The sequence below is a fragment of the Euprymna scolopes genome, chromosome 5, assembly GCF_053919585.1.
Source record: "Euprymna scolopes isolate OS-2025 chromosome 5, ASM5391958v1, whole genome shotgun sequence".
In the NCBI taxonomy this organism is placed as follows: domain Eukaryota; kingdom Metazoa; phylum Mollusca; class Cephalopoda; order Sepiida; family Sepiolidae; genus Euprymna; species Euprymna scolopes.
This window is the reverse complement of record NC_136486.1, coordinates 113,616,491-113,642,676: the sequence shown is the minus strand read 5'-3', so window position 1 is coordinate 113,642,676 and position 26,186 is coordinate 113,616,491. Positions and strand designations below refer to the sequence as shown.

Sequence of the window (26,186 nt, the reverse complement as noted above, 5' to 3'; positions counted from 1 at the left end):
TTTTATCATCAGATTTTTTTTTTTTTATTAACCTTTGAAATTAACTAATCTTTCTGACACCCTGTATTGCACCTACATATTTAAGTGGATATTTAATGGATAAATAGTTTGTAAAATTGATTTATTTAATTCATATATGGGACTAACAGACTCACTAGTAGATATAGTTCAGAATCATGATATCCATTAAATTTTACTTTATAAATTATTCCCAACTCGCATTTAGGTAAAAATGCACTTTTGTATAAATAATTGAATTCATTCAAAAAGTATTGCAAAACAAAAAAAAAATAAAAAAAATAAAAAATAACATCTACGTAAATCATGATATATTCAACAGTCGCGCAAGATAGCCTAGTGATAAAGGTTTAGGCTTCTTTCCATGGAGTCCCAATTTCGAATCTCGTTAGATTCAGCCACGCTGACGAGTCATAGACGAAGCCCATATAAATTTGGAAAATTTGTGAATGTGGGGTAATGGTTAATTAGGTGCAAACCATTACTATTATGTAGAAAATTATACTTTAGGAACCATTATGCTTGTGGCCTCGTATTCTACAGAGCTAAATAAATTTTTTTTTTTTTTTTAATATCAAGTTTTTGTAAACTCCATAATTAGATTTGGAAAGAGATTGGCAGAAAACAAAATTGCACAAATTATAAATAATCCATAGACTCCTAATTTACATTGCAAAAAGTTGTTCTTTATTTTGTCAATATCAGTGCATTAGAAAAAAATAAATCATTCTCTAAGACAAGATTTTAGAATAAAAACGTCTCACCTTCAAGACGATTTAAATTATTGAAAATTAAAGATTTTTTTTTTTAAATCTTAAAAAGTAATAGTGTGTATGTAGTCAAGTACTAGAGTCAAGAAAAAAAACTAATAATTTTTTTAAGTCAAAATCAAATAAAGGTATTGTACATAAAAGGGAATCAATAAACTGATGCAGGATTCCAGAACAACAATTTCCGAAAAAAGAGTGGGAAGAGGGGGGGGGTAGTAGTATTAAAGTATCTGAGCATACATGAGAGAAAGAAAATCCACATTAAATCTTTTATTAAACAAAGACTCTTTTACATTTAAACATCGATTCTAGATTGGCTATGCTTAAACTCAGAGATTAAGTGTGTAAAACAAAAATATTTTATTTGGGAGATTTATTTTTAAATATATAGCTTCACTGTACCAAAAGAGACAATTTGTCCTTGGTGAAGATAAAATCAAATCTTAACCGTTCCCAAAACCTTAAAACGGTTTAGTTTTAACCTGGGTTTCTTTTATAAGCAATATATTCTTTTATTTAATCCAACATTTGAAGTGAATCTAATATGGTTTTATTATCGAACCCTTGAAAACTTAAAAGGGAAAGTATGCTAGATATTGATTAAAAATATTGTAACATACTTCATTCGATTATAAAATATATATGCATCCCTTTCATATGAATTGTTTAAAAAGTTTGTAATTTACCCCAAAAAATATTCCAAGATCAGTGGGAGTTTTATCCAGATCAAATTTGTGGAGAAAAACGTGTGTTTCACCATCACTATAGCTCATTAATGTGGCTATGACAGGATTCAAACCCATGACCACAATGAAAAAAGTGAAACTACCACTAATCAGTGATTAATCTTCATCTAAAGAGATTACTAATTCATAATGTTAATCTTTCCGCAAAAATAGGGCCTTTAGATCTGCAGTCTGATATTTTCTCACCTGATCTATGTTGTTTGTCGCCAATAAGGGAAATTTACTCGAGATGTAATCCCACCCCCCAACTGCATCATTATGTAGTCGAGGACATAAGTGACAATCATTAAAAAAGATTTGACTGAACCCTCAGATCCACAGGTAGTTAGCTTTTGAAAACGCTAGAATTGCAATGGTTATGCATCTCATGTCAGATTGCTCATGATCAATGTGCATGGGCCACCATGATGTATTGCTGGCCAACAAAGAAACCGGCTCAAACCAACCAGGATGAATGGCATTGCAATAACAAGGTGCTGGAAAAGAGAATTCTCCTCAGAGACTTTTCTAAAGAAACAAATGCTTCCAATGAGTATATTTTCTAATTAGACTAATTGAAGAAAGCAATGGACTAAATATATCAGCTGGGAATTAAGAGAAAATGCATGATATTCCATCAGAAGATTTTAAACATCAGGTTTCTTTAGTGTTGCGAGAAAAATGTTTATTTTGCTTGAGAAAATCTCCATTTACCATCAGAAAATTTAATTAGCATTTATTTTGGGTTTTTACACAATTCTTTTAATGGAAAAAAAAAAAAAAGAAAAAATATAATTCCATGAGATATTGAAAAACGTCTTTATAATAGTTTGTCAGGAAAGATAAATCGCCAACAGAATGGAATCCTGAAAGTGATTGAAGCATGACAAAAGAGAACTCTTTCTGTTATATACAATTAAGCAGAAGAGACGGTCTGAACCACTCCTGTGACAGGATGCTAGTCTGTCACCAGTTATATTTACTAGTAAGAGTGTTATCTGTTTATACACCTAGATAAAGTGTTTTTGCTTACGATATATAGTATTCAGAAAATGGTCACCCATTTAATACTGATCAGGATTGTGTGGAAGAGGGTCTACAAAATAATAGTGTGTAATTAGATACAGGTTACACAAATCTAAACAGCACTATTTCTGATCCAAAATGGCAGCAAGCGATATTGCTTATGAAAGATAGTAAAACAAAATGGGAAGCCTGGTTTGATATAAACAATTTCAGATTCAACACCAGCTAGACAGATGTTGAACATTATATGATACAAGTCACAAGATAGGTGTTTATCGAAGAGCAATAGAGACATATCAAAGAAAGTGGGGGTGTTTATTCAGGGGAGCAACATTCATCCTCCCCCATTTTCTATTTGAAGTCACAAGTGAGAAGAAAGACGATGACCAAAGTATTACATATTGCTGCTATTTTCGTATAAAAATAAATTAGAAAAAAAAAAAAAGAAAACAAAGCGACTACCACTCACAAAACAATGATGGCTTCGATTTTATCATCTACTTCCTATTGATGACTTACTTCAGCAGACACATTTCAAATGAGGCAGGAATGATACTTCCAATGTCTTTGTCTGTGCAAAATAAAGACCATCTGAGGGTCCTTGTGCATGCACAGGTTATTTCTTCCTCATCGTCTCTGGTTCATCCTCACCCAACTGCAGCTTTTTCTTTCCAGATGACTAAAAGGGATATTTTTCTTTCTCTCCACCCCCCCCCTTCGTAGGTTGCAAACCTTTATATATACACACAACCCCACTCCACAAACTAGCACAAGGTTACTGGATCAGCACATTCTTAATAGTTAGAGAGACTCTACTAATTCATTATGTAACAAAAGTTGAAGATGCAAAACTGAAGTGCAATTAAAGAAATAGGGAATCAACTGAAACGACAGGAAGACAAAAAGGAAAGGTCAAATTCAGATTAGGCAGAGGACTTCTGTGGATAACCTATGATCTTCTGAAAGCAAAAATCTAAAATAATTTTACGTTTTATCTTAATTTATTTTATCTATGTTTAAAGTTTGTTGTATACATGGTTAAGAACAAATAACCTTCTACAATATGTTTATCAAATGTTAACAGAATATTTTTTTTTTCTTCCTAAACAAATTTTAGCTAACAATTGAGCAGTTTTAGATTTATTTTGAATCAATTATTTGGTTCGTCTGTTTTTAGGCATATCTAACCTTTTGGGATTATTTAATGCTAGACCACAATACCTATTATAACGCTGGTTATACTTTTTTTTATCGGAGGGGGGGGGGGTCATGCTTAAACAATATTAGTTTGCAACTAACAGGATTTGAACTAAGCAGAGTCAATTCCTTAGTCCACATCACTGCCATTAGACCAATCATCTTGTTGAAATATTTTTGGCTTAATTGTGTTGTGTATGATCACAAAGATCTGGCCGATTATATTTATAGCCAGAGGTGATAAGAATGAATCAATCAGATACCAGAATCATAGAATCTCTTTGAATTTTTTAGTCATAGCTTTTCGTCTTTACATAAAAAAAGGCATTACACTGCTTCTATACAATTATTTACCGGAAATTCTTTACAATTCAAAGCTTCTCTGACTGGATTGCTGCTGCCAATTTTTTCTTGGGGCAATTTTAATATTCGCAAACATTAATTTTCTTTTCTTTATTACATTTATTTCTTTTGCCATCCATTTTAGGATTTTTTTTTCTATTACAAGAACAAAACACTACTCAAGACACATATCCCTGATGATTAGTAAATAACAGATCAATAAAGGAAAGTAGCACTCGCTAACTATGGCAACATTATTAACAGAAATTATATCAATCTGGATTTTTTTTTTTTTTTTTTAATAAACCTGTTTTGTTGAAAGACAATACTCAATTATTCTTCAGAGAGTGAAAATTTGGTCAGTATCAAATTTTCACTCTCCGAAGAATACTTGAGCATCACTGGAGTTACCAGCAAAAACTATCATCTGCTTCATTGATTTCACCGTTGGATTTGACTTGACCATGGAGCCCTTTAGATCATGCATGTACATGGCCTACTTCCAAAACTGCTTGACCTAATCAAAGTCTATCTGTCCACTCACACTAAAGTCCACATGTATGCTCAAGAGTCATACTTCTTTGACATTCATTCTGGCATCCAACAAAGATGTATTCTCTTGCCTACACTCTTTAATTACACCATCAACTGGATAACATTGAATGCCTTGCCAACTTTCATGGTGTAACAGTAAATCGTGGTCTACAAATACCAAATCTTGACTATGTTGATGATACTTCTATATTGGGTGAAAGCTTCACTGACATTCAATCAGCCATTGACAACATGCAACTGTACACCTCAAAGATTGGAATGAAAATAAATGCCAACAAGACAAAGTTACTGACAGCAGGCCTTTTTCCAAATGAAAAACAACCGTTCATAACATAGAAACCCTTGAAGAAGTCAATCAGCCAAATGGAGAAAGACATCCTCAACTGCATCAGCAATGCTCATACTGCCTTCTATTGACTTTGATCACAGTTTTGATCGCAAAATGAAATAAGGCTCAACACCACAATCAGTATTTACCAGGTACTCGTCCATACTATTCTCCTTTATGGATGTGAGACTTGGCTTGTGCGGTTAAGTGACCTACACAAACTGGAGGTATGCTACCATCACTGCCTATGCCATATCCTCCGTGTCTGTTGGCAACAGTTTATTCCCAACAACACAATTCGCACTCATGGCAGGATTCACTCCCTCCAAAAATATCTCCTTACCAGACACTATCATTGATTTGGCCACAGCCTTTAACGACATGCAGGTGATTTCATCCATGAAGTCTTTGATCCAGATCCAGCTCTACCATGAGGCTGGTAGAAATGTTGCAATGATCAACTCAAAAAACTTAGCTCAAGACAGTAAAGCAGGATGCTGAACTGATTCTGGGCCCTCACCTTTATGGGGTTTATCGCTGGAACTGCAAATAACAGAAGCAACCTTGAATCTGCGTGCTGATCAGCCAGTGTTCAGGACATGGTGAATTTGTTGGAAAGAGCTGGCTCAACTGAGCTAAGGTAAGTGCCGCATCCATTACCACAACAATAGTCAAGATTCAAGAGAACAAAAATATGTACAGAATTTTAGAAACTTAATTTTTACAAAATATACAAATAATTTCATATTTCCAACTAATTTTCTATAGATACAAATTTCAGTTTACTTGTAAATTTAATTCCAGTTTATTTTGGATTCATGAGTAAAAATTGTATCTTACTAAAAACAATATGGTGTACACTAATACTTTGCTGTACTCATCAATCGTGTTGTGATATGGAACTTGATCCAATGCTGAACTGATTGATCAAAACATAATTGATCAACAATATTAATTACTGTCAATAATGATATAATTTTTCTTGTGTTTACTTTGGCTCACAATGCCACCATAATCATTTTTTTATTATTAATATACAAAAAATAAACCATTAGCAAGTCATTTTCACAATCAGTAACTGATAACTATTGAACAATCTATAATCTATTATTATACTAAAGCCAAGTCAATCAATGGTTGTTTCCAAAAGGCTTCTTATATAATTTAAAGGAGATAAAATACATGCTAACACATTTTACTTCTGGGACGCTGGGGTTGAATTTCATCTTCATTTTCTAATTAGCTGTGACATCCAACATCTATCTTACTGACCAAATCATCCATTTTTCAGCTATCTAATTCTATTGCCCTGTTTTTAGTGCATGTTGATTCAACCACTTTATAGTTTAACTAGCAGGGAGATGTGACATTGCCCGGGATTGAATAACGATCAACCAAAGTTTCACACTTCCACATTTTTATTGTCATCGAAATCTGTGAAATTGCCCATTTTTCAATCAAATTGATTATCTTGAGGACCCACCGCAGCGCACAGGGATGAAGTCTTACATGCCTCCCCGCAGTGACAGTCCATAATACATCGTAGTCTACATTACACTAGAACCAACTGGATTTTATAAAATATATAACAGCTTGAATTTCAATTTAAAATAGAATATCATGGTTCAATTTGCTGTAAACAGAAACATGTATTTCGAACACGCCACTGTTATATCAAAGAACCTACCGTTGATCATATATGCCAAGCCTTTCAGCTTGTGTGGTAATAAAACTTCTCAAATGCACTTGTGATGTTAGGCTGTATAAGGTGTTAAAATCGCCTGTTCTTTCTTTCCTTGGATTTTTTATCAATGCACATCGAAGAAATTTTGATACAAAAACAATCTAAAGACACTGCCAGATACATAAAGTACATTTTAATAAAAAAAAATTTTTTTTTTTTTTTTTTTTTAAGTTGGCCAAGCAATTTTGGAGTTCATAGGGAACGAACTCACACACACAAAGTTCCTTTTATATAATAGAGATAGAGGTAACTCTTCATAAATTTCAAGAAAGAGTGGCCTTTTTCAGTGTAACTTCTCAATCGCTTTATTTGACCATGCAATTTACATTGCATGTTCATACACACTGGAAACATTATTTTACTTTGTAATTCACATAAATTCCATTATCTTAAATTATCCTTAAAAATAATTTTTTTTTTTTTTTTTTTTCCCAGTTATACAAGAATTTTCAAATAGAATCAAAGCTGAATAAAGAGTTAGAATGTTTTACGAAGGTCATGACCCAACTCCGGTTTATAATATTCAAACTGTCGATTCTTTAGAGATTTAAAAAAATCCAATTCTGACTTAACATTCTGAAGAATCTGTTTTCTTTCAAGACTCACTACATCAGATTAACTATGAAATCTTGATAGATTATGGCTAGTACTAAACAGAAACTCTTAATTTAATCAGGGACTCTTTAACTTCAAATATACTACCTACATAAAATAAAAGATACATTGTAATCAGATATATGGACAAAAGTTAAAAGAACAATACTGTATTTGCATAATAAACAATCTTAATGTCAAGTATACAGTGAACTAATAACAAATGCTTTATTTTTGCAAAAAATGTTATTTCTGTGAAATATCCTTTGTTTTAGCCCTGTCGTCATCATCATCATGCAGTCCGTCAGTCTTGACAATGACTAGCCGGGCCTCAGGGCTTTATCCCTCAGTGTTGGTGTTGTCTCACTCCATCACCACAAGACTTTCCACCTTGGCTCTAAACTTGCTTACGCAGTTTAGGTGCAGTATCTGTTGCGCATCAAATAGACACCCTCTGAACATCCAATGCTCATGTCCAGTGGAGCAAACCCGTGACAACTGGCAGCAGAGGAGGCCGCAGTTTCTAGCCAAAAGTAATCTTATTGAGGTAAACAGTTGCCCTATCGTGTCCGCTACTATGCCTTTTCTTTCTGGATGAGGTTTCATAGCTTTTTAATGAAAACTGCAAGACAGCAGTAGGATTTGAAGTCAGAGTTCCCATCTCTTAGCCTTTTGCTGTGATAAGACCCACAAGGCAGTTGTGTTTGATTTTGGGGTTGGTTCCGCTAGTCTTCGCCCAACCAAGGGAACCCACAAGACAGTGGGGTAGGGATTGGTAGTGTGCCAGGTCATGTCCACAAATTGGTGGGCCATAACGCACTACCTCTGGGGTCCCCTACTACTCCGAGATCTCTTAAAAGTTCAGCCTGGGGCCCGCAAGGCACCCAGTTATCTGTACAAATAAGTATCTAAAAACTTCAAAAACGTACATAAACACATGCTATCATACCAATGCTTAAGGTTGCAATACTTATTAACCATAAAAAGACTCTAGATCAGAAGTTTTTGTTTTTCTTTTTTTTGGGGGGGGGGGGATAGTCATATTTTAAACAGAAAATACATAGAATCTTAAAAATACCCCTTTTTTTGTTCAGAAAATAATATACTTTGACATGGATATATATATATATATATATATATATATATGGTGGAACAATAAATTTGTAGTCATCACTACAGTTTTATTTAAAAACTTTTATTGAAAATATCAATTCAGGTAACTTGATTCTGTAGTAGAGTCGTAGAACTCCTTCTGAAACCAAACCTTAGTTTCTTTGGACATGTGGCCCGGCACCAAATCCTGCTGCTACACCCAGGGTCTGCCAGCAACCACCTGATTGCATCAGGGGATCACCACACTCTTCAGAACATCCAGGTAAACTTTGGTGTTGATTTTCAAGCCGACTTTGAAGATGTGAGGTGGCATGATGTGGTCCTCACTTGAAACCACACCAAAGACCATAACTGTGGCCAGAAACTTCGTTGAGCTTTGCCCTCAAGTGTTAAACCATCCGGATTTGTATTTTAAGGTTACTGACAATGGTCCTGTTGTCATAACTTGGATCGGTAGAAAGCACGAGTTGTACAGCAGTGCATCTCCAATCTTGCTCGTTGAACATAGTGTCACTTTCAGACATGATAGAAGGCTCCTATTGCTCTTGGGATTTGTACACAACTGGCCAACTTGTAGATGGCCTGCAACAATAAAAGTGAACTGGTTTTCATTAAATGGAATCATGTCTTTTCTAGGGCAACAATTTTATTGTTCCATGCTGTATAAAATGGCCTTGTTGGTTTGAGAAACAGTTTCTACCAAACTCCTGTCAATTTTTAGTTTACAGACTTGAAATTTGAAATACAAGGTATTTGGATCTGTGGAACAAATTCGGTTTTGTCTTCAACCGGTAAAAATGGTTGATATGCGGTCAAAATTGAAAAAAATTTAGACTTGGCAGGAATAAGTCAATTAAATGTTACTTCTATGTGTGTGCAAATATACATTTATATCTTCAACAATTTTTTTTTTTAAAGGTTTTTGAATGTGTATTGATTGAAGTCAGACGGTAACGAATAAGGTTGGAAAGCTATATGTTTTGATTTTGATTCTAGCTGATAGCACCCAAGTAATAGTTTATTAAACTTTTGAAATCACTATGATATATGGGGTACAATATAATAATAAGAGCATTTGCTTTATAATAATAAATACAAAATCTGCATGAATTAAAATATAATAAAATGTATTTTACAACTGACCAACGCCAGATGACCTAATTAATGATATATTTGAATGGTTTTAATCAAGTGATAAAAATGTTAACACAGCTAATAGGCCCGCAATTTGTGAACAGGATGAGGGGGTACTTTTTAAATGTTTGTTACCACTACTCTATAAGGAATTTTATCATGAAATTTGGAAAACAGTTAGAAATGAAGCCTTTAATCCTGCTGGAGGTACAAAATAACATCAACCAGTTTTTTTTTTTTTTGTTTTTTTTTTCTATGTAAAAGAGACTCCTTCAACATAAGTTGTATTCATTGTTTCTGTTCGGTTGACTGTAGTAGTAGTAGTAATAGTAGTAGTAATAGTAGTAGTAGTAGTAGTAGTAGTAGTAATAACAGCAGCTGTAAACAAAACTGGCAATGTTACAGGCCATATTTGCAGGATATTCTAATTTGAAAAAGAAATGTATTCTTCAAATAAAATCATTAGCAAAAAAATGGTAATGCCACATGTGAAGATTCATTCATAAAATAGTATCTCTTATGAGAAATATCCATTTTCTTAGATTTAAGAGTTTACAAATGATTTTCTAGTTGCCAATTAAAAAAAAAAAAATAAGATTCCTTTTTTTTTTTTTTTTTTGAGGATTACATGTCAACACTAACAGCAAACAAAAAAAAAAAAACATTTAAAGTGAAGGTATCAGTTTTGTATTCAAGTTTAATGTAAAATGATCCCACATTTCCAGGCCATTCTTGTCTTTTAGAGCAGCTAGCTCTCAAAATTCCTTTGATATTTTTCAAGCAGAAAAAAATAATTACTTAACCTACTACTAACACTAGGTTCAAGTGACAAGTTCACCTCCTAAAAATACCTTCCCCCAACCATACTACCAGCACTCAATCTGATGAGCCTCTACTCTTACCTTAAAAATAAAATAACTTGCATAACCCTACATTTAAAAAACCCTTCCACCTTAAAAAAAAAAAAAAAAAAAAAAAAAAAATTCATTAAGCCTACCACTTACCCTATGTCTGGGTGGAAAATCAAAAAACTTTAAAACTATACATAATCGGTTGTAAAGTTTTACTTTAACTGCAACTCAATATTCACCATTACATTGACAACTTCTGTTGGTTTTTGGGTATGCTGAAAACTAATATTACATTTAAATTTGGAGCAGACAAGTAATTTTCCGAATATTAAAATATTTGTTGATTGCCACCTCAATCCCTTCACCTCCTATTGGGTCTTGGTTTTGCAACCAATTTCCGCAGATTCTACACATAAAAACTGCAAGTCAATAGTTTTAAACAGCTGGAAATATTCACATTATCCATCAAGGTCTTTTGATTCTATAGGTGGCTCAGAAAATGGTTAACAAATAAAATCAACTTCCAACATGACATGTTTTTTCGATGAGTGTTCCCTTTGCATCACCGACACTGAAGAAAAAGTAATTTCTTTTTATCTACACAGTAACTTGTGCATCGCTACATACAGTTATCCTCCTGATACGAACATGTTTGACACTTGAGACAAATCACATTTTTAGCTAAGAAACCATGAAGTTGTAGGAAAGTTCTACTCTTTCTTTTCTTCTTGCATGAAATCTGCTATTGTCTTGAAGTACATGGTAGTTATGTTTGACTATTTGCAGATAAATAAAATTTGAAGGAAAACAGAATTGAAGGAAAAAAGATCGCCTGTTTAGAATGACTTCTTTTGTGAACAAAATAAAAAAAAAAATGATAAAAAAGGTCACTTTTTATTAGATGAAATATTTTGTCCTGATAAAAAAAAATTATCAAGGAAGAAATGTCACTTTAAAGTGCAAAAATTGTATCTGTTTTTATAAGTTGAGGAAAAAAGAAATTTGATATGTTGACTGTGTAGAAAAGATTGTTTGGTTTGCTTACAAACATGCGCATTAGTACTTGCACAGTTGAGGAAAAAACATGGCAGCCGGGGAATACATGAGGAATTACATTGGATAATGTATGCTTTAATATCCGGAAAACCACTTGTCTGCCCAAAATTTAACTGTTAAATTCGTTTACAGCATACCCGAAAACCTGTAGAGATCGGCATTTTGATGGGGAGTGTGGAATTGCAGTTAAAGAAAAATTTACTTCTTTATGAAAAAAAAAAAATCCACGGAAAGAAAATGGTTTATGGGTCAAAGATGAGGGACTATTTCACATTAAATTCATATGAAAACCTCATCTTTCATTCTAAAATAATCATTGACGCTTCAACACTATCAAAGAGAAATTTCGGAAATCATAAAACTGAATTTCATATGAAAACAATGGTATCTATGTATTCCTCATATCTTTAAGATGATTACGAAAATACGATAGAAAATTATTTATTATAGAAAATAGAATTTGAAAAAAAAACAATCGTATTTGCTTATATAAGACACAGGAGAGTTCAAAAGGGAGATAATTTTCCGTTTCGATCTTTTTTATAAAATCAAGATGGCTGCATTTTTCACCTGCTAACATGATGAAAGTTGTTTTTTTTAATAATTCAGTAATATTCAGGTAATTTCGATTGCATAATTTGGAAGCTAACATTGTAATTTATTAGAATTGACAAAAAAAAAAAAAAAAAAAAACATCAGAAACCATTGTTTTTTCATCTGAAAACTCGATTTTCCGACTACAAAATTTTGTTATAGTGTAGAAGCGCCTAATCATTCGTCCCCCCACCTTTTTCCTATCAAGTTTTCCAACACGGTTTTGCTAAATATGTAAAACTAAAACTTATGTATGATCAATGTATGACTAATTGCCACTGTTGCTGATTAAAGCAACTTTGACACAGACAATCGACTGAGATCATAAAATATTGTAAAACAATCTTATAATAAACAAAACAAATTTACTCAGAAGTTTCTAGAGGTTATTTTTGGCAAATATCTTTTTAAGTCCATACCTAAAAAGATATTTACTAAAAGAAAACTCCTGATTTTTATTAAATGTTCCCTCTTACATGGCCGATCCAGTGAGTCTGTTAACACAAAAAAAAAAGTTCTTAAAATAAACAATAAAATGACTTGATCACGATTATTATTAAAGACAAAGACTTTTTTCAACCCAATATGCCACTTTTTTTTTTTTTATCATCTTTGTGAAAAAAAAAAAAAAAAAAAAAAAAGTTATTTCTTTATTATAGAAATAAAAAACAACAAATTTTGTTGGTCACAACTGTCAGAGAGTTGGGGTTTTTTTTTTTTTTTTTTTTTTTTTTTTTGGCAAATTAAATTTTACAAGTGACCTTTTTTTCTTTAAAATTTGAATTTTGTAACAATGATAATGTAATACTAGAAAATCTTTGTAAAAAGTACCATTATTCTCAACTATTGCTTGTTTTTTGTCTGTTTTTTAAATTAAACTTGAAACTGTTGACGTTGCTTTGACTTGAACCCTCAACAACCGAGAACTATTTTTTCCAATACAATGTGCCAAATAATTGTCTCAGTCTTTTAGGAATTAATTAGACATGCATGAAATCGTGTTTATTTTTTAGTTGTGCATAAGTAGTAATAATAAAGGCACGACTAATCAAAATTAAACTTGTTTTTTTTTTTTACAAAGATTTTTAACGAAAAACAAAAAACAAAATTGGCACATAGAATTGGGGGGAAAAAAAATTGTTTCAGTTTTTAAAGAGTTCATTATGTAAATAAATACTTATGTATCTATTTACTATCTGCCTTAAGAAAGAATATCTATAAAAATATTTTTTGTAAATACTTTTTATTTGAAACTAAAAATATATTTGCCAAAAATAAGCTCCAACTGAAACTTGTGAGTAAATTCAGATTTTACAATATTTTGCGCTGATAAACCCAGTAGTTCGTTCAGGTCGAAGTTGCTTTAATAGCAAAACAGCAACAGGGGCAAATAATCACACATTATTTAGCTATACATTTTTAGTAAACCTCGTTATGTACGACCAAAATCCGGCACAAGTAAATATCCGATTCGGCTCCTGCTGATTCAACCAACTTTATATGTTTCTATATGACAAACAGCAGGAGCAGTCAGTCATCCATTGATCGAGCATAATTTTGTTTGTACATTTTTAGTAAAACCCTGGAATCTCATTTTAAGGAGACAGGAGTGGGATTTAGCAGAAAGTGTTAAACAGAGTTTTCTCCCTTTTTTAATGACTACATGGTATTTTTAAGGTATTGCAGCATATTTACGGCCATTTCCTGCAGATTACTTGGAACACATTAATTTCTGAAAATATTCAATACGGCAAATTTAATTTGTTAAAATCTTATGCTTTAACAAAGATATGACAATTTTATTGAAAAGGTATTGTAACAGATGTGATGAAATGCATATGGTCGTAAAGAGAAAAATATCAAAATATCACAAAATTACTCATAACTTCCTTAATTTATAGAGTTTTAAATTTTAAAGATTAAAGCTTTTTCTTTTTAAGCCATGGAGATATTTTAAACAATTTCAATTTTTAGTCGCGTCCAAGCAACTCTATAAGTCACTCCGTCGGTCAGTCTGTCGGTCTGTCCATAACACTTTTGTGCTTGGCCTTTTTGGTTAAGATCAAAAGTCTGTTGTTAATAGATGCTGTTCTGAGCTTTTTAAGCTTTTCTTGGACTTTTGGCCAAGATCAAAATGTAATATCTGTTCTTACTACATGCTGTTTATAACTTTGTGATATAAAGTGGGAGATAACTTTTCTGTATTAATTTAATGTAAAATGATCACCCACTTTACAACCAGTCAGTATCAACGCCATTCAAGTCATTCTCCAGATCATTCAAGTTGTTTTTGAAGGATTCCAGTTATTTTTTAAGCATTCAAGTCATTCTTAAGGTCATTCAATTCATCCTTAAGTTCATTAAAGTCATTCTAAGGCATTTACTTTTTATTTATTTAAGTCATATCAGCCCATTTTTCGGTCATTTTAGTTTATCTTTAAGAATTTCATGTCAATCTTACATTCACGCATTCATTCATTACACGAGAGCTCACGACTAATGGCTATCGGCCTTGTTTATGTGTACTCTTACTAAAGGCTTAAATACTTCTTACTATTATTACAATTTTTACGAATTGTTCTAAAATTAGATCCTTCACATTAACTGAACCAATTTTAAAAACCTACTCATTGCATTCTATTTAATTCATCCAATAATTTAACACAAAAAGAAATGTTACATGTACCATCTATGTAAGTAAAACTGGTCTATTTCTCAACTTTTGTTATCAATAGATTTTGTCTTATAAATATTTGATTCTGATTAACCTTTTTCTCTTGTTGAATATTGGTTACTGTTGTTAAGAACAATAAAAGTTGACTCGATTTAATTTCTTAAAGAAAATACTTTATCCTGCATGGTATACTTTCAAAAGTAAGCCATCTTTGTTGGCAGCAGCAATGTAAATTACAACAGCCATCATCTTGCTAATCAGCAGCAAATGTACATACTAATAGCAAATAGTGATAATTTTATTCATATAGAAATAAAGATGGAGAAAATTTGATTTCTTAAGAAATTTTCTCGTAAACAGTGATGTTGATAGCTTTTTAATTTATTGAATATTGGAACACAAAAATTTGAAGCAGAAGTGATCACATGATCAGAATTTCAGAATGGTTGAAGCTTCTCTTGATATTCCGATAACATCCTGATCTGTTGAGAAAGAGGTTCTGATCTGAAGATCCTTGTTTACAGATGCATGTATACCAAGAAATGTATTTCCCTGATCCTTGTCACAAAATTAAATCATTCAGATTGACTATCTTTACAGTAAGGAGAAAATGGGAGGGGGCTCACATTTTTGATGGATGTTCTGAATGTCTTGCAATGTTCTTTTTTGTTTTTAATGAAAAGCTCGACTCGAGTTCTTGGAATGCATGGGTAAAAATTTTTCATGCTCTTTTTAGATTTTGATATGTCCGATACAGGATGCATAGCTACCAGCATCCGTCTCATAAGGCTTCTTTCATGGTTAAACAAAACGATTTTCTATTCAAAAATGTGTTACAACAAACATGCATCTTCATTATTTCTCATATATCATAAGTAACTCATTTACAATTATATCTAATATTTTTTCTATATCAGCGATTTTATCTGCTTTCAAAAATAGCAAACAATTCATTAATTATATCAGTGCCTCCGTTCAGTCTCGAAAGACAAAGGATACTCCCTGTAGGGGCAGTTGCGTGTAATTATGTGGCAAGGGTTGTGCAATCCTCCAACCACACCTGAATCGGCACTGCTCGAGTCCAATGGCAAGGAGAAGTCCAGGATGATTGTAAACAATGCAGAGATAAACAAAGAGCACATACAGTACCTGGAAGTCCCAAATGGTCACCCATGTGATACTAATTAATTATCTTACACTAAATGAAAACAAATCAGTTGCATATACATTTGTCTTTTTTTTTTCTTCTTTTTTTCTTTTGAGTATGTCTTGCTTTTGAAGTATTTAAGTTTTTGTCAAGGAAAAAAAAACATTATAAATTAAGCAATTATATTTAATCTTTCTGAAACAATAATTTCTCCTGATCAATATTTGCATTCATTTCATTTTGAAACCTGTAAAAAGTATCTATTATAATTGGGAATTTATATTTAATGTTTCTGAACCAATAATTTCTCTGTGACAATTTTCTTCAACAATGTTCATCTATAGACGCTTACCTGCTTGACCAAGTTGTTTATAAAACCTATATTCCAAATGTAATTGTGGTGCTCTTGATTTCATCGGTTCCTGAAAAATAAAATAAACATACAACCATATTAGTATTTTGCATCACTTTAATAAAAATTACTTCATTAATGATAAGATTTAAAAATCACTACTACAGACAAGTTGAAGCTGGGCGAATTAAATTGTTGCACAATTCTAAAATTTTATATCACTTGAATTTTTTCAAATAAACAACTTTTTAATGCAAGTTTATTCTAAAAAAATAAAAACATTTCATAAGATTTAGTAAATGAAAATTTACATAGAAATTTACTGAATGATAACTTGATATAATCTAATTCTTTTATATCATTATATTAACGCTCTTAATTAACCTGCAGATAAATGTGGTGTCATACTATGCATGTCAATATGCCAGTGGCATTCACCCTAGGCGAGTTAAACCTGCTTCCTCTACAGGAGGAAGTGTAAAAGAAATATTCACAAGCAGTTTCCAATCACATGTAAGAGAGATGACAATGTAAGGTTTTTACAGTTCCTGCAGGAAGTGTTGACGTCCTGCTACATACAGCATCTGGTATTCCTAAATGGTCACTCATCTAGTATTGATCAGGCTCAAAGTTGCTTAACTTGGGTGATTTAACAAGAATTATTGTGTCAATGTGATTTATGCCATACAAGATACTACTAAGACAAAATAAAACCTTTGTTTTGAACAGTAAAGAGATACAGAGTAAATTTCAAATACAAAACAAGATATTCTAGAAAAATCAATAACTTGACTTATAACTTATGCTTAAACTCATGCCTTATTAATTAAAAAAAATTTTTAAATTTAATTTTTTACCATTCATGTCCAGTTCAGAGTAAAATCAAATACTTTTTACTCAAACACCAGAATCTAAAAAAATGTTAGCTAAAAAATTTCAAGTTTGTTTATATTCTTTCACTCAATCTCTAGACATACGAAAAATTTATAAATATTTTTATGTGCATAAAAGTTATCCATGAACATGTTTCCAGCTTTCAACCGTTATCAGCATCGCTACAGTTTTGTTTTCTTCTTTTTTTTTTTTTTAGCAAGGTTTGAACTCATGACTACACAATCCATAGTCTGAAGTTTTATCACTGAGCCACGAAACCTTATCAAATTTCATGCACTATTTTTATCGCCTTTAAATAGAATATAAGTTATTTTTTTAGTGATATTAATAGTTTTGAAATGCTGTTTGTATTTAATTTTGCTATCTTAGCAATGACGGAGTTACCTGCCCTTTGTTTTGTATATATAAATGCACCGCTCCTTTTAAAAAAAATGACAGATTTTCTATTTAAAAGCAATAAAAATCACGCATAAAATTTTACAAGGCTTTATGGCTAAGTGGTAAAATACTAAAGTACAGATTGTGTAATCAGGTGTTCAAACCTTATTAAAATGTTTAGCCATGCTGACGACCGCTGATGGCTAGAAACACACGTGTCCATGAGTAACTTCTATCTATGTACATAAAAATATTTAAAAAGAAATATTTAAAAAAAACATCCCGTCAATAAAAGAGGTGATTCATTTATGTATCCAAAACAAAGGGCAGATAATTCATCACTAAGGTAGCAAAAAATACCATTTAAAAAATAACAGCAGATCTTATATATATATATATATATATATATATATATATATATATATATACATACATATATGCATGCACACACAGCACATATCTATTTCAATTTCTTCTTAATTTAAAAGCGATTCACTATTGAGAAAATAAGTAGAAATAAAAAAGAAAACGGCTCAGTTTCTCCTGCCTGTTAATCAGCTAGCAGGCACATGTAAGAGTGAATGTGATAAATGACCAACGGAATGAGGGGGGGAGGGGGGTAACCTTTCCCATAGTAATCGTCTTTGTTATGTAACTTTTCTTTTTACCTCACCACAGTTTACTTTTTCAATTAAACTACTTCCATATGCTTTAAGAATCAGACGCCCCCCCCCCCGCGACGAGACGGGGGGGGGGGGTATTTCTACGTATTCTATTTTGTTTAATCTTCTGAATTTATTTCATTTAATTATTACTTTATTATGTCTGTAACCAACACATTACTTTATATTCAGTGATTTTATTTTCTGAATTTAATACTAACAAAAATATTAAATATATGCATGCCATTTTTTCTAGTTTATATTATACAGTGACTTTTTTGTAGTTCACTCAAATCCCAAACTTTCTGACAAAACTGCACCTAATTTGACACGTGTCGGAGAATATTCCTGATGATAATGATCAGTCTTCTGTGGTTTATTCAGCCACAGAAGACTGTTCAACAACCTCTACAGGCACAACCTAATAGTCTTCTAGACTGGCAGATGCCAGCAAAACAATGATGATGATAATAATAATGATACTAATAAAGAGGAATGTAGTTTTGGCTATCTCATCTAGATATCTTTAACTTCAATCCTTATATATCTAGAGAGGAGAATAATGTTAAACACTAGAGAAATCCCCATCTTCACGTACATGGCCAATGATCACTATCCATTATTTGCTATGCATAAGAAGTCCAAGTATTATATAGACTTAGACAAACTTAGAAATGGACTTAAGGCAATTCTAAAAAATCAACTAAGCACAGAAAAGATTAACAATTCTTGCAGCAGAATTGGCAGTTTGTATGAAGAAGAAAAAAAAATCAAGTTAACTGAATTAAAAATAGAACACACGTGTAGTGGACTTACTATAATTCGATGCTGATGATAGGAGGGAAGGGGGGGGGGCTTTACCAGATAAGATTAATATGTTTCTGGCAATAGAGTTGGGAAGGGGTAGCTTGGGCGAGTCAGTAAATAACAGTAACAGATAATTATATTGAACTATAAAGTAAGAAAAACTATCTTTTTTAAATTGCATGTACTCAATTGTGTACGGTTTCTGATCTTTAGCCTTCTGTTTTTTAACAGTGTAAAGTCAACACAGATCAAAATGCTTTCAACAACATCTTTGTCACGATATTGCAGACATCTAATAAACACACACACTAGCAGGCAGCCCGGCCTTAACCGGTAGAAAAATATGCTTAAATATTATATTCGACCTAATATATAGTAGTGATTAAAAAAGAATTGTCTTGTATGACATCAGTTAGAATTGAAACCAAAACATATCTCTCCAACCTTATCCGTTGCATACGACCTAAATCCATACATATGAGGAACTGCAAAAAATGACGTTCAACCACTTTATTAACACTTGCGTAGGAAAAAAAAAACATGTATCACTGACTTACGCCAGGTGAAAGTCGGTGTAGTTATTTTGTTTTGTTTTTTCAATTCCGACCCCTTAGCAACTATTTTACCGGCTAAAACCCAGATTAAAAGTGTGCTACTTGTCCAAATACCTTATATATCAAATTTCAACTTTGTAGACCAAATATTAAAATGAGAGTTTGGTAAAGACTTTTCACGCAAAAAACCAACAGGGTCATATAAACATATCAGTATGCTAAAACCTTAAATTCTTCACAATTATGCAGGGAATTTAAAAACTATGTATAAATAGAATTAAGTGTAATAGTTAAATAAAACCAATCATCTAGTAAGAAACCATAAAAAATGAACAAGTAATTAATTTTCACTTTTTAAGAAATATGCAAATTAATTAATTATAGTCGTTCGCATATCCATAACTGAGTATATTAAGTTCACTTTAATAATTTTTAAATAGAAAAAGTAGGCTTTTAATATCAATGTCAGAGGGAGAAAATGGTCAACTTTATACACACACACTTTTGTTGAAATCATGGAATATAAAAAGACCATTTGATAAAATATTTAGTTAAAAAATATATATAGCAAAAATAAAAGTTAAAAAATGGGATGGGGATTACTTTGTGATTTTAAAACATTCTTTGTCCTCGTGTTGGAAATGGATTTGTTTTTGTTTTTTTTACAAGTTTTTTTTTTAATAACATCAAGTCTTCTCCATATTATTTAATGGTAAAACAATGACCATTGTGAATGATTCATTGACCATGGGTTAAAATTTTTTAAAAAGTTTTGATAGGTGAGTATGAGGATCGAACCTGAACCTTTGAGGCAAAGTTGGAAATTAAAGCGTGAAAAAAAAAAAAAAAAAAAAAAAAAAAAAACGTGTGATGTTAACCAATGGGCCACCGTGACATACAATGGAAACACGTTTGAATTTATCTATTTAAGTAATAAAAACAGAATTGACACGTGGCCGAAATAAAAGTTATTTGTACCTAATTAATGAGGTCAAATAGAAGTAACGCAGCTAACTTTTGCTGCGGGGCATCGTTTGGGTTTGTTTACCAAACTTTGACTGTTTTTTTTCCCCAAGATGTTGGAGAGGGGAAAACCAGCTCCCCATTGTCCAGATTGAATAGCAACTGTCCGATATAAGGAGCTTGGCCCCACATTGATCAAAGATCATTGCTTCTGGACGTTGTTCTGGCGCGATGCCGAGAACATACTGTTAGCTTTGAATTAGTTTTGCTTTTTATATGAAAAAGCCGAATCAACACGTGAGAAGCCAAAATAACAATAATTAAATCTATACGCTACGCGCTTTCCCAAATCGTAGATATTATTATCTAGGGGCTATATAAACAGTTCTAAGCGATAGTACCCCCCCACCCCCGGGAGCGTGTGCGAAAGCTTTTGCGAGACATACACAAAATGATCACACACATTTTGCCTTTTATATATATATATAGATTTCAGGGTCACGCCCCCCACCAGAGGAGGGGGGGGTCTTTTTTATAATTACAGTGATCAGATTAAAACCAAAAGCAAGACTTAAACTTAAAACATAAGATACAATTGTAGAAAAGTGATTTGAATGAGAAATTAAAGTTGAAACTGCAATTTTTTTTTTCTGTGCAGTAATTTTGCTGTCGATAAGATCTGTGCTAACGTTTCAAATATTACACAGCAAATGTAATTGTTAGTTGGGAAGTGCCACCTAGGTAAAATGTAAGAACATCGATTTAATATAGGGTACAGAGCACTTTTCGTAGGCCAAAGTCTTTTTCAAAATTCCAAACACACTTGAAGATGCCAAAAGAAACATGACTGAATATCTATATGAAATGGACTCTTTAGATGTCACTTTAACAACATTAACATCTGTTTTGCACAATGCTACGCTTGTTTTCTTGTAGTTTTTCCTTTTCAAAATGGATTTTTCTTTTTTAATAAAATAAACTTACCAATTGATAATTTTATCTGAAGGCTGGGAAAAATAGGTCATAAGCAGATTTTATTTCAGAAAGTAAGATATGTTCAGAGGTTGGAAGTCGATTGAATGAAAACTTGACCACTGACCCTGGAGCGGATTTTAAAAATCTAACTGCCTAGAAAAATTGCTGACTCAACCAAAAACTTTGAAAATAAACTCATCAAAAGTAAAACCCGATTAACCTTTCAAGATAATAGTTACACAGGCATTACTTATAGAATTGAAAGATTAATAGCGAAAAAATGTTTTAAACAAGCCGAGCATGCAGGGTCCCCTCTCCACAATGAATAAATCTGTTCTGGCAAAAATTTACTTTCGCCATGACTAATGTTTGTGCAAAATAAAAAAAATAAATAAATAAATAAATAAAAAAAATAAAAAATAAAAAAATCTAAGCCGTTATTGAGAAAAGTATGGACAGAGACCAAAAACGTTTTGTGATTGAAAATAATAATCAAAAGAAATAAAAAAAAAATTGAATCACCTCTAAGCATTACGTAAAAATTAAAAGGAGATTTTTTTTTTAATTATTTATTTCTGATTACATGTAAGCACTCTGAAAATACCTGGAATCTTTTTTGCTTTTAATTAAATGTTTTTAACTTTAGTATGATTTAGTTTACTCCTATATATTTTTTTCCAACAGATATTTTTTTGTTTTTTTTACAGCAGAAGAAAGCAGGATACCTAAGAAAACGAAAAAATACTTTTCATTAATCCCAACAGTAGATCCAGGACGACAATATTATATAAAAAAAAAAAAAAAAAAAAAAAAACATTTTTATGATAAAAACAGTGACAAAAAATGAATTAAATACTATTTTGTAGAAAAGCTAACAATGACAAATTTTGAAAATCAGACAGATTAATTTTATATATTTGATGAAATTTTTAAAGTTATTTGTGTAATTTTTTTTTTTTTTTAATTATAGGAAACGAAAGGCATTGGTGAATTCTTAAAATCTTAAAACCATTTAGCACATCACTCTACCCATCTGCTTATATATATATATATATATATATATATATATGTGTGTGTGTGTGTGTGCGCGCGCACACACTCCTATAAATTTGGAGTTTTTTGTGTATTGATATTCATATTAAAAATCCTTTTTTTCTATTTATTTAAAAAGAAAATACAACTTTGTTATATATGCGTTGTGGAATTGCATTCATCTGCAAAAGATCTAGCTAATTTGCATATTCTTAAAAACATTCATTTTAATTCCCTATTTGTTTTTTCAGTTTCCTTATGGGATGATCATCTTCAGTTAACTATTACGTGTAAATTTATTAATGGAGATATTCTACATGATTTATACTTTCATAATATTTGCATAAAAATTTTATAGTAAACACCTCTTATATATATATATATATATATATATGTTTAAAAAATTTACCTATCAAAATCTTCTGTAAGTTTTTTGTCTACAGACATGAAATTTAATATAGAGTATTCAAACACATGTGAAACTTTATATTTGGTTTTAACCAGGGAAAATCGGTGCAAAAGTATGAAAATTAAAGAAATGGAATTTGCCAGGTGACGGTCAAATGACAGCAATATGAATATGCATGCATAACGTAATAGCTATTGGTTCGGGTTTTAATTTTTAGCCTTGCAGCTAGCATGTCTTCATAGCTCAGGCATTAACGCCAAAAGAAAAACTAAGTCAAGCTAAACGTTTTGGTTTCAATTCTCGGTGGTGGCTCACAATTCATTTTTTGTTTTGTTTTTACTTCTTTTTAAATCATTACTATATATTGGGTCCAATCTATATATATAAAAGCGAAAATGTGTGTTTCTATTATGTGTTTGTGTTTGTGTGTCCGCTAAAAACTTTCGACAGACAGAATAAAAATTGACAAACTTGGTATCATATTGAAGCTCCATCCTTTGCACGAAAAATATCGAAAAATTGGCCAAAAACGTTAATTTTTCACCCTGAAATCAACAATTTTCTACGGGGGAGGGGGGTGTCAACAAAAACCGTCCTCTTATGACAAGATCGGTTCTACGCATGCATCAGATGACGTCATGACCTGATTTAGTTTAAATAGTTAAAGAACTGACTGAATTTCATGTACGTTGTGTTAGCTCGGTTGGAGCGTTGGATCATTATCTAAACGTTTTGAGTTCGAATCGTGGTGTAAGATGTCTTATTTTTTTCGATTTTTTAAATTTAAATATTGAAGCAGGGTTATTTAAGCCATTTTCACATAACGTTCGTTTTTCTGGGTTTTTTTTTTTTTTTTTTTTTTTTTTTTTACTTCGCTTATTCTTAGGTTTTCATTAACACCCCCGACCGACCACACACCCAAAAACACCCGGGTACCCACCGATTTTTTAAATTTTAATAAGCATTTTTCACCGTTTTTTTTGTTTTTTTTTTTAGTTTTAACATTCGTTTTTCTGTTTTCTTTTTTGTTTTTGTTTTTTCCATTTAACATCGTTCGTTTGCCTTACGTTAGTTTTTTTTTTCAATGTTTTGATTACTCCCAACCGCCCGGGTACCCCCCGCTTAAGTTTTAACGTTCGTTTTTCTGTTTTCTTTTTTTACTTCGCTTATTCTTAGGTTTTCATTAATAACCACACACACCTCCAAACACTCGGGCAATGCCAGGTATCCCCCTGCTAGTATAATAATAAATACGAAATCAGCATTAATCAAAATATCATATTTAAGCGTATCTTATGACCGGGCAATGCCGGGTTGCCTGCTAGTATACTAAAATACAATATGAAATCTGCATTGATCAAAATATAATATTTGATCGTAATTTAAACCAGGCAATGCCGAGTGGCCTGCTAGTGTGTGTGTGTGTGCATGCATATATATAAGCTACTTTCTTTTATATTATTAGATCAGCTGTACTTAGCTGATATTGCCTGGAGACTTAAATTTTTATTTCGTATTTTTTTTTTGTTTGTTTGTCGATCATTTTGATTGTTAATTTGTTAAGGAGAATAAGAATGAATTACTCTGACTTTTAGAAATTTGAAAGTGTTTAAACAGTTTAATAAAAAGTTATTTCTGTCTTTAAAATTTTAAACAAATCCTCAAGAAAGTTTTGGAAGATGTTTATAATTTAATAGAAATTCAAACAGCATTACCTTAATAACAAAATTAGTTTTAGTAATTTTGTTCCATTAATAGCTTAATGATCAAACTACAGTGTAATAAATAAATTACCGAATTGGGGCCCTGGATTGAGACAATAAAAATTACTTAAGTTTATAAGGATTTCTCCTCTGCATAAGAAAATACAACATTGATTCTAACTGAAAGGCGCAAAATAATTGGCTCGACAGGCCATATCTTCCACCAATGTATCACAAAAGAGGAGATGGGTTGTAAAAAAGGACACTTTTAATGTGCGGTGATTTCTCCTCAAGTTGGACATTAGTAGCCAAGCTCAAGTGATTCTCCCTACTACAGCAACGTCACAGGGTAACATGCATTCCCACTATAAAGTAACTTATTTACCTCAGAAAACAGGAAAACCACACAAAAAAAAGAAAAAAAAAAAAAAAAGTCCTTAAAAGTTAAAACGCTACAAAGACGGGAATAGTACCATTAATACAAGTGACTTTTTGTACTCCAGAATTAATTTTTCTACATGGTCACCACCATTCTCAATGCACTTTTGCCAGCAATGAATGGTGGCTGTGCATGGGCATCTGGAGCGCACTTTGTCATACGAGAGTAGTTTCAAAAGTAAAACCTCCTATTTTTTTAGCTCAAAAAGTTGAAGAGCTACAAAAAAGTGCCCATTTGCGTTCCATAGTTTATTTTTCTACATGGTCACCACCATTCTCAATGCACTTTTGCCAGGAATTCAATGACACGTCTACTTCTGATGCATGTCAATGACAGGGGTTGCTTACTTAGTCTCACAGCATCAATATCTGCAACAGAGATGAAACTTTCAAGTCATGAATACATAAGTTCAGTCATCATAAAAACGCGATTTGCAATCCTCTCTGATCCGTTCAGGTGGATAAAAAAATAGGAGGCATTAATTTTAGTATACTTCTCGTACATTATCTACAGTTTTATATAAGTAATAGCAGAAACAGTTGACTTAATATAATAGAGATAAGGATAAAGATTTCTAAGAAAACATGTAAACAAATATATATAATCTTGCTAATATATCAGCAATAAAAATTTCAAGTTTTTAATATTAAACGTGAGGTTGGAAGATAAATTAAACTTATCTAAAACTTTGTGGTGAGAATTAGGACATGTGGTGGATCGTATTTGCGGGTCTATGGATAAATCACATGAATAAAAGGGCTGATTAGAAAATTAAAATTGTACGTTCATATTAAACAATAGTTTAAATGAACTAAACATTCTTTTCAAAATCTTAAATCCAACTATTCTTTTTCCTGGGTTTAAAAATCGAGCACCATTTTCATAGCTGTTTCGATTCAACTTATAGATCCACTTACAGATAAAATAAATTTCCTGAACAAATGTTTTGCATCAGTTTTATGTTCCATCATAAAAACGTAAGTCAAGATATGTTAAACAATGTTTAGAATCCTTATTCTACATTTGATCAAATCGATTACATGATTTGGATTATACAACATTTCTAAAATTTAAAGCTTTTGAAGAAAGTCTTAAGAAATTGAAATTCAGAGAATCTTGTTTAATTGGAAATCCGAAATATTTGAATTTT

At 31.8% G+C, this 26,186-nt stretch overlaps 1 protein-coding gene across 24 annotated transcripts in view; it reads right to left on the bottom strand.

The window, feature by feature from the left end:
* Positions 1-26,186, bottom strand: part of LOC145276958 (casein kinase I-like) — a 464,141-nt gene that overhangs the window by 233,959 nt on the left and 203,996 nt on the right. For all 24 annotated transcript variants that reach the window (XR_013868064.1, XR_013868063.1, XM_080128500.1 and 21 more), the window contains exon 3: positions 16,221-16,290. Coding sequence is in view for 22 of the 24 variants with exons in the window: in XM_080128500.1 (XP_079984626.1) it covers positions 16,221-16,290 (70 nt within the window). In the remaining 2 variants the exon portion in view is untranslated. The remainder of the gene's footprint in view (positions 1-16,220; positions 16,291-26,186) is intronic.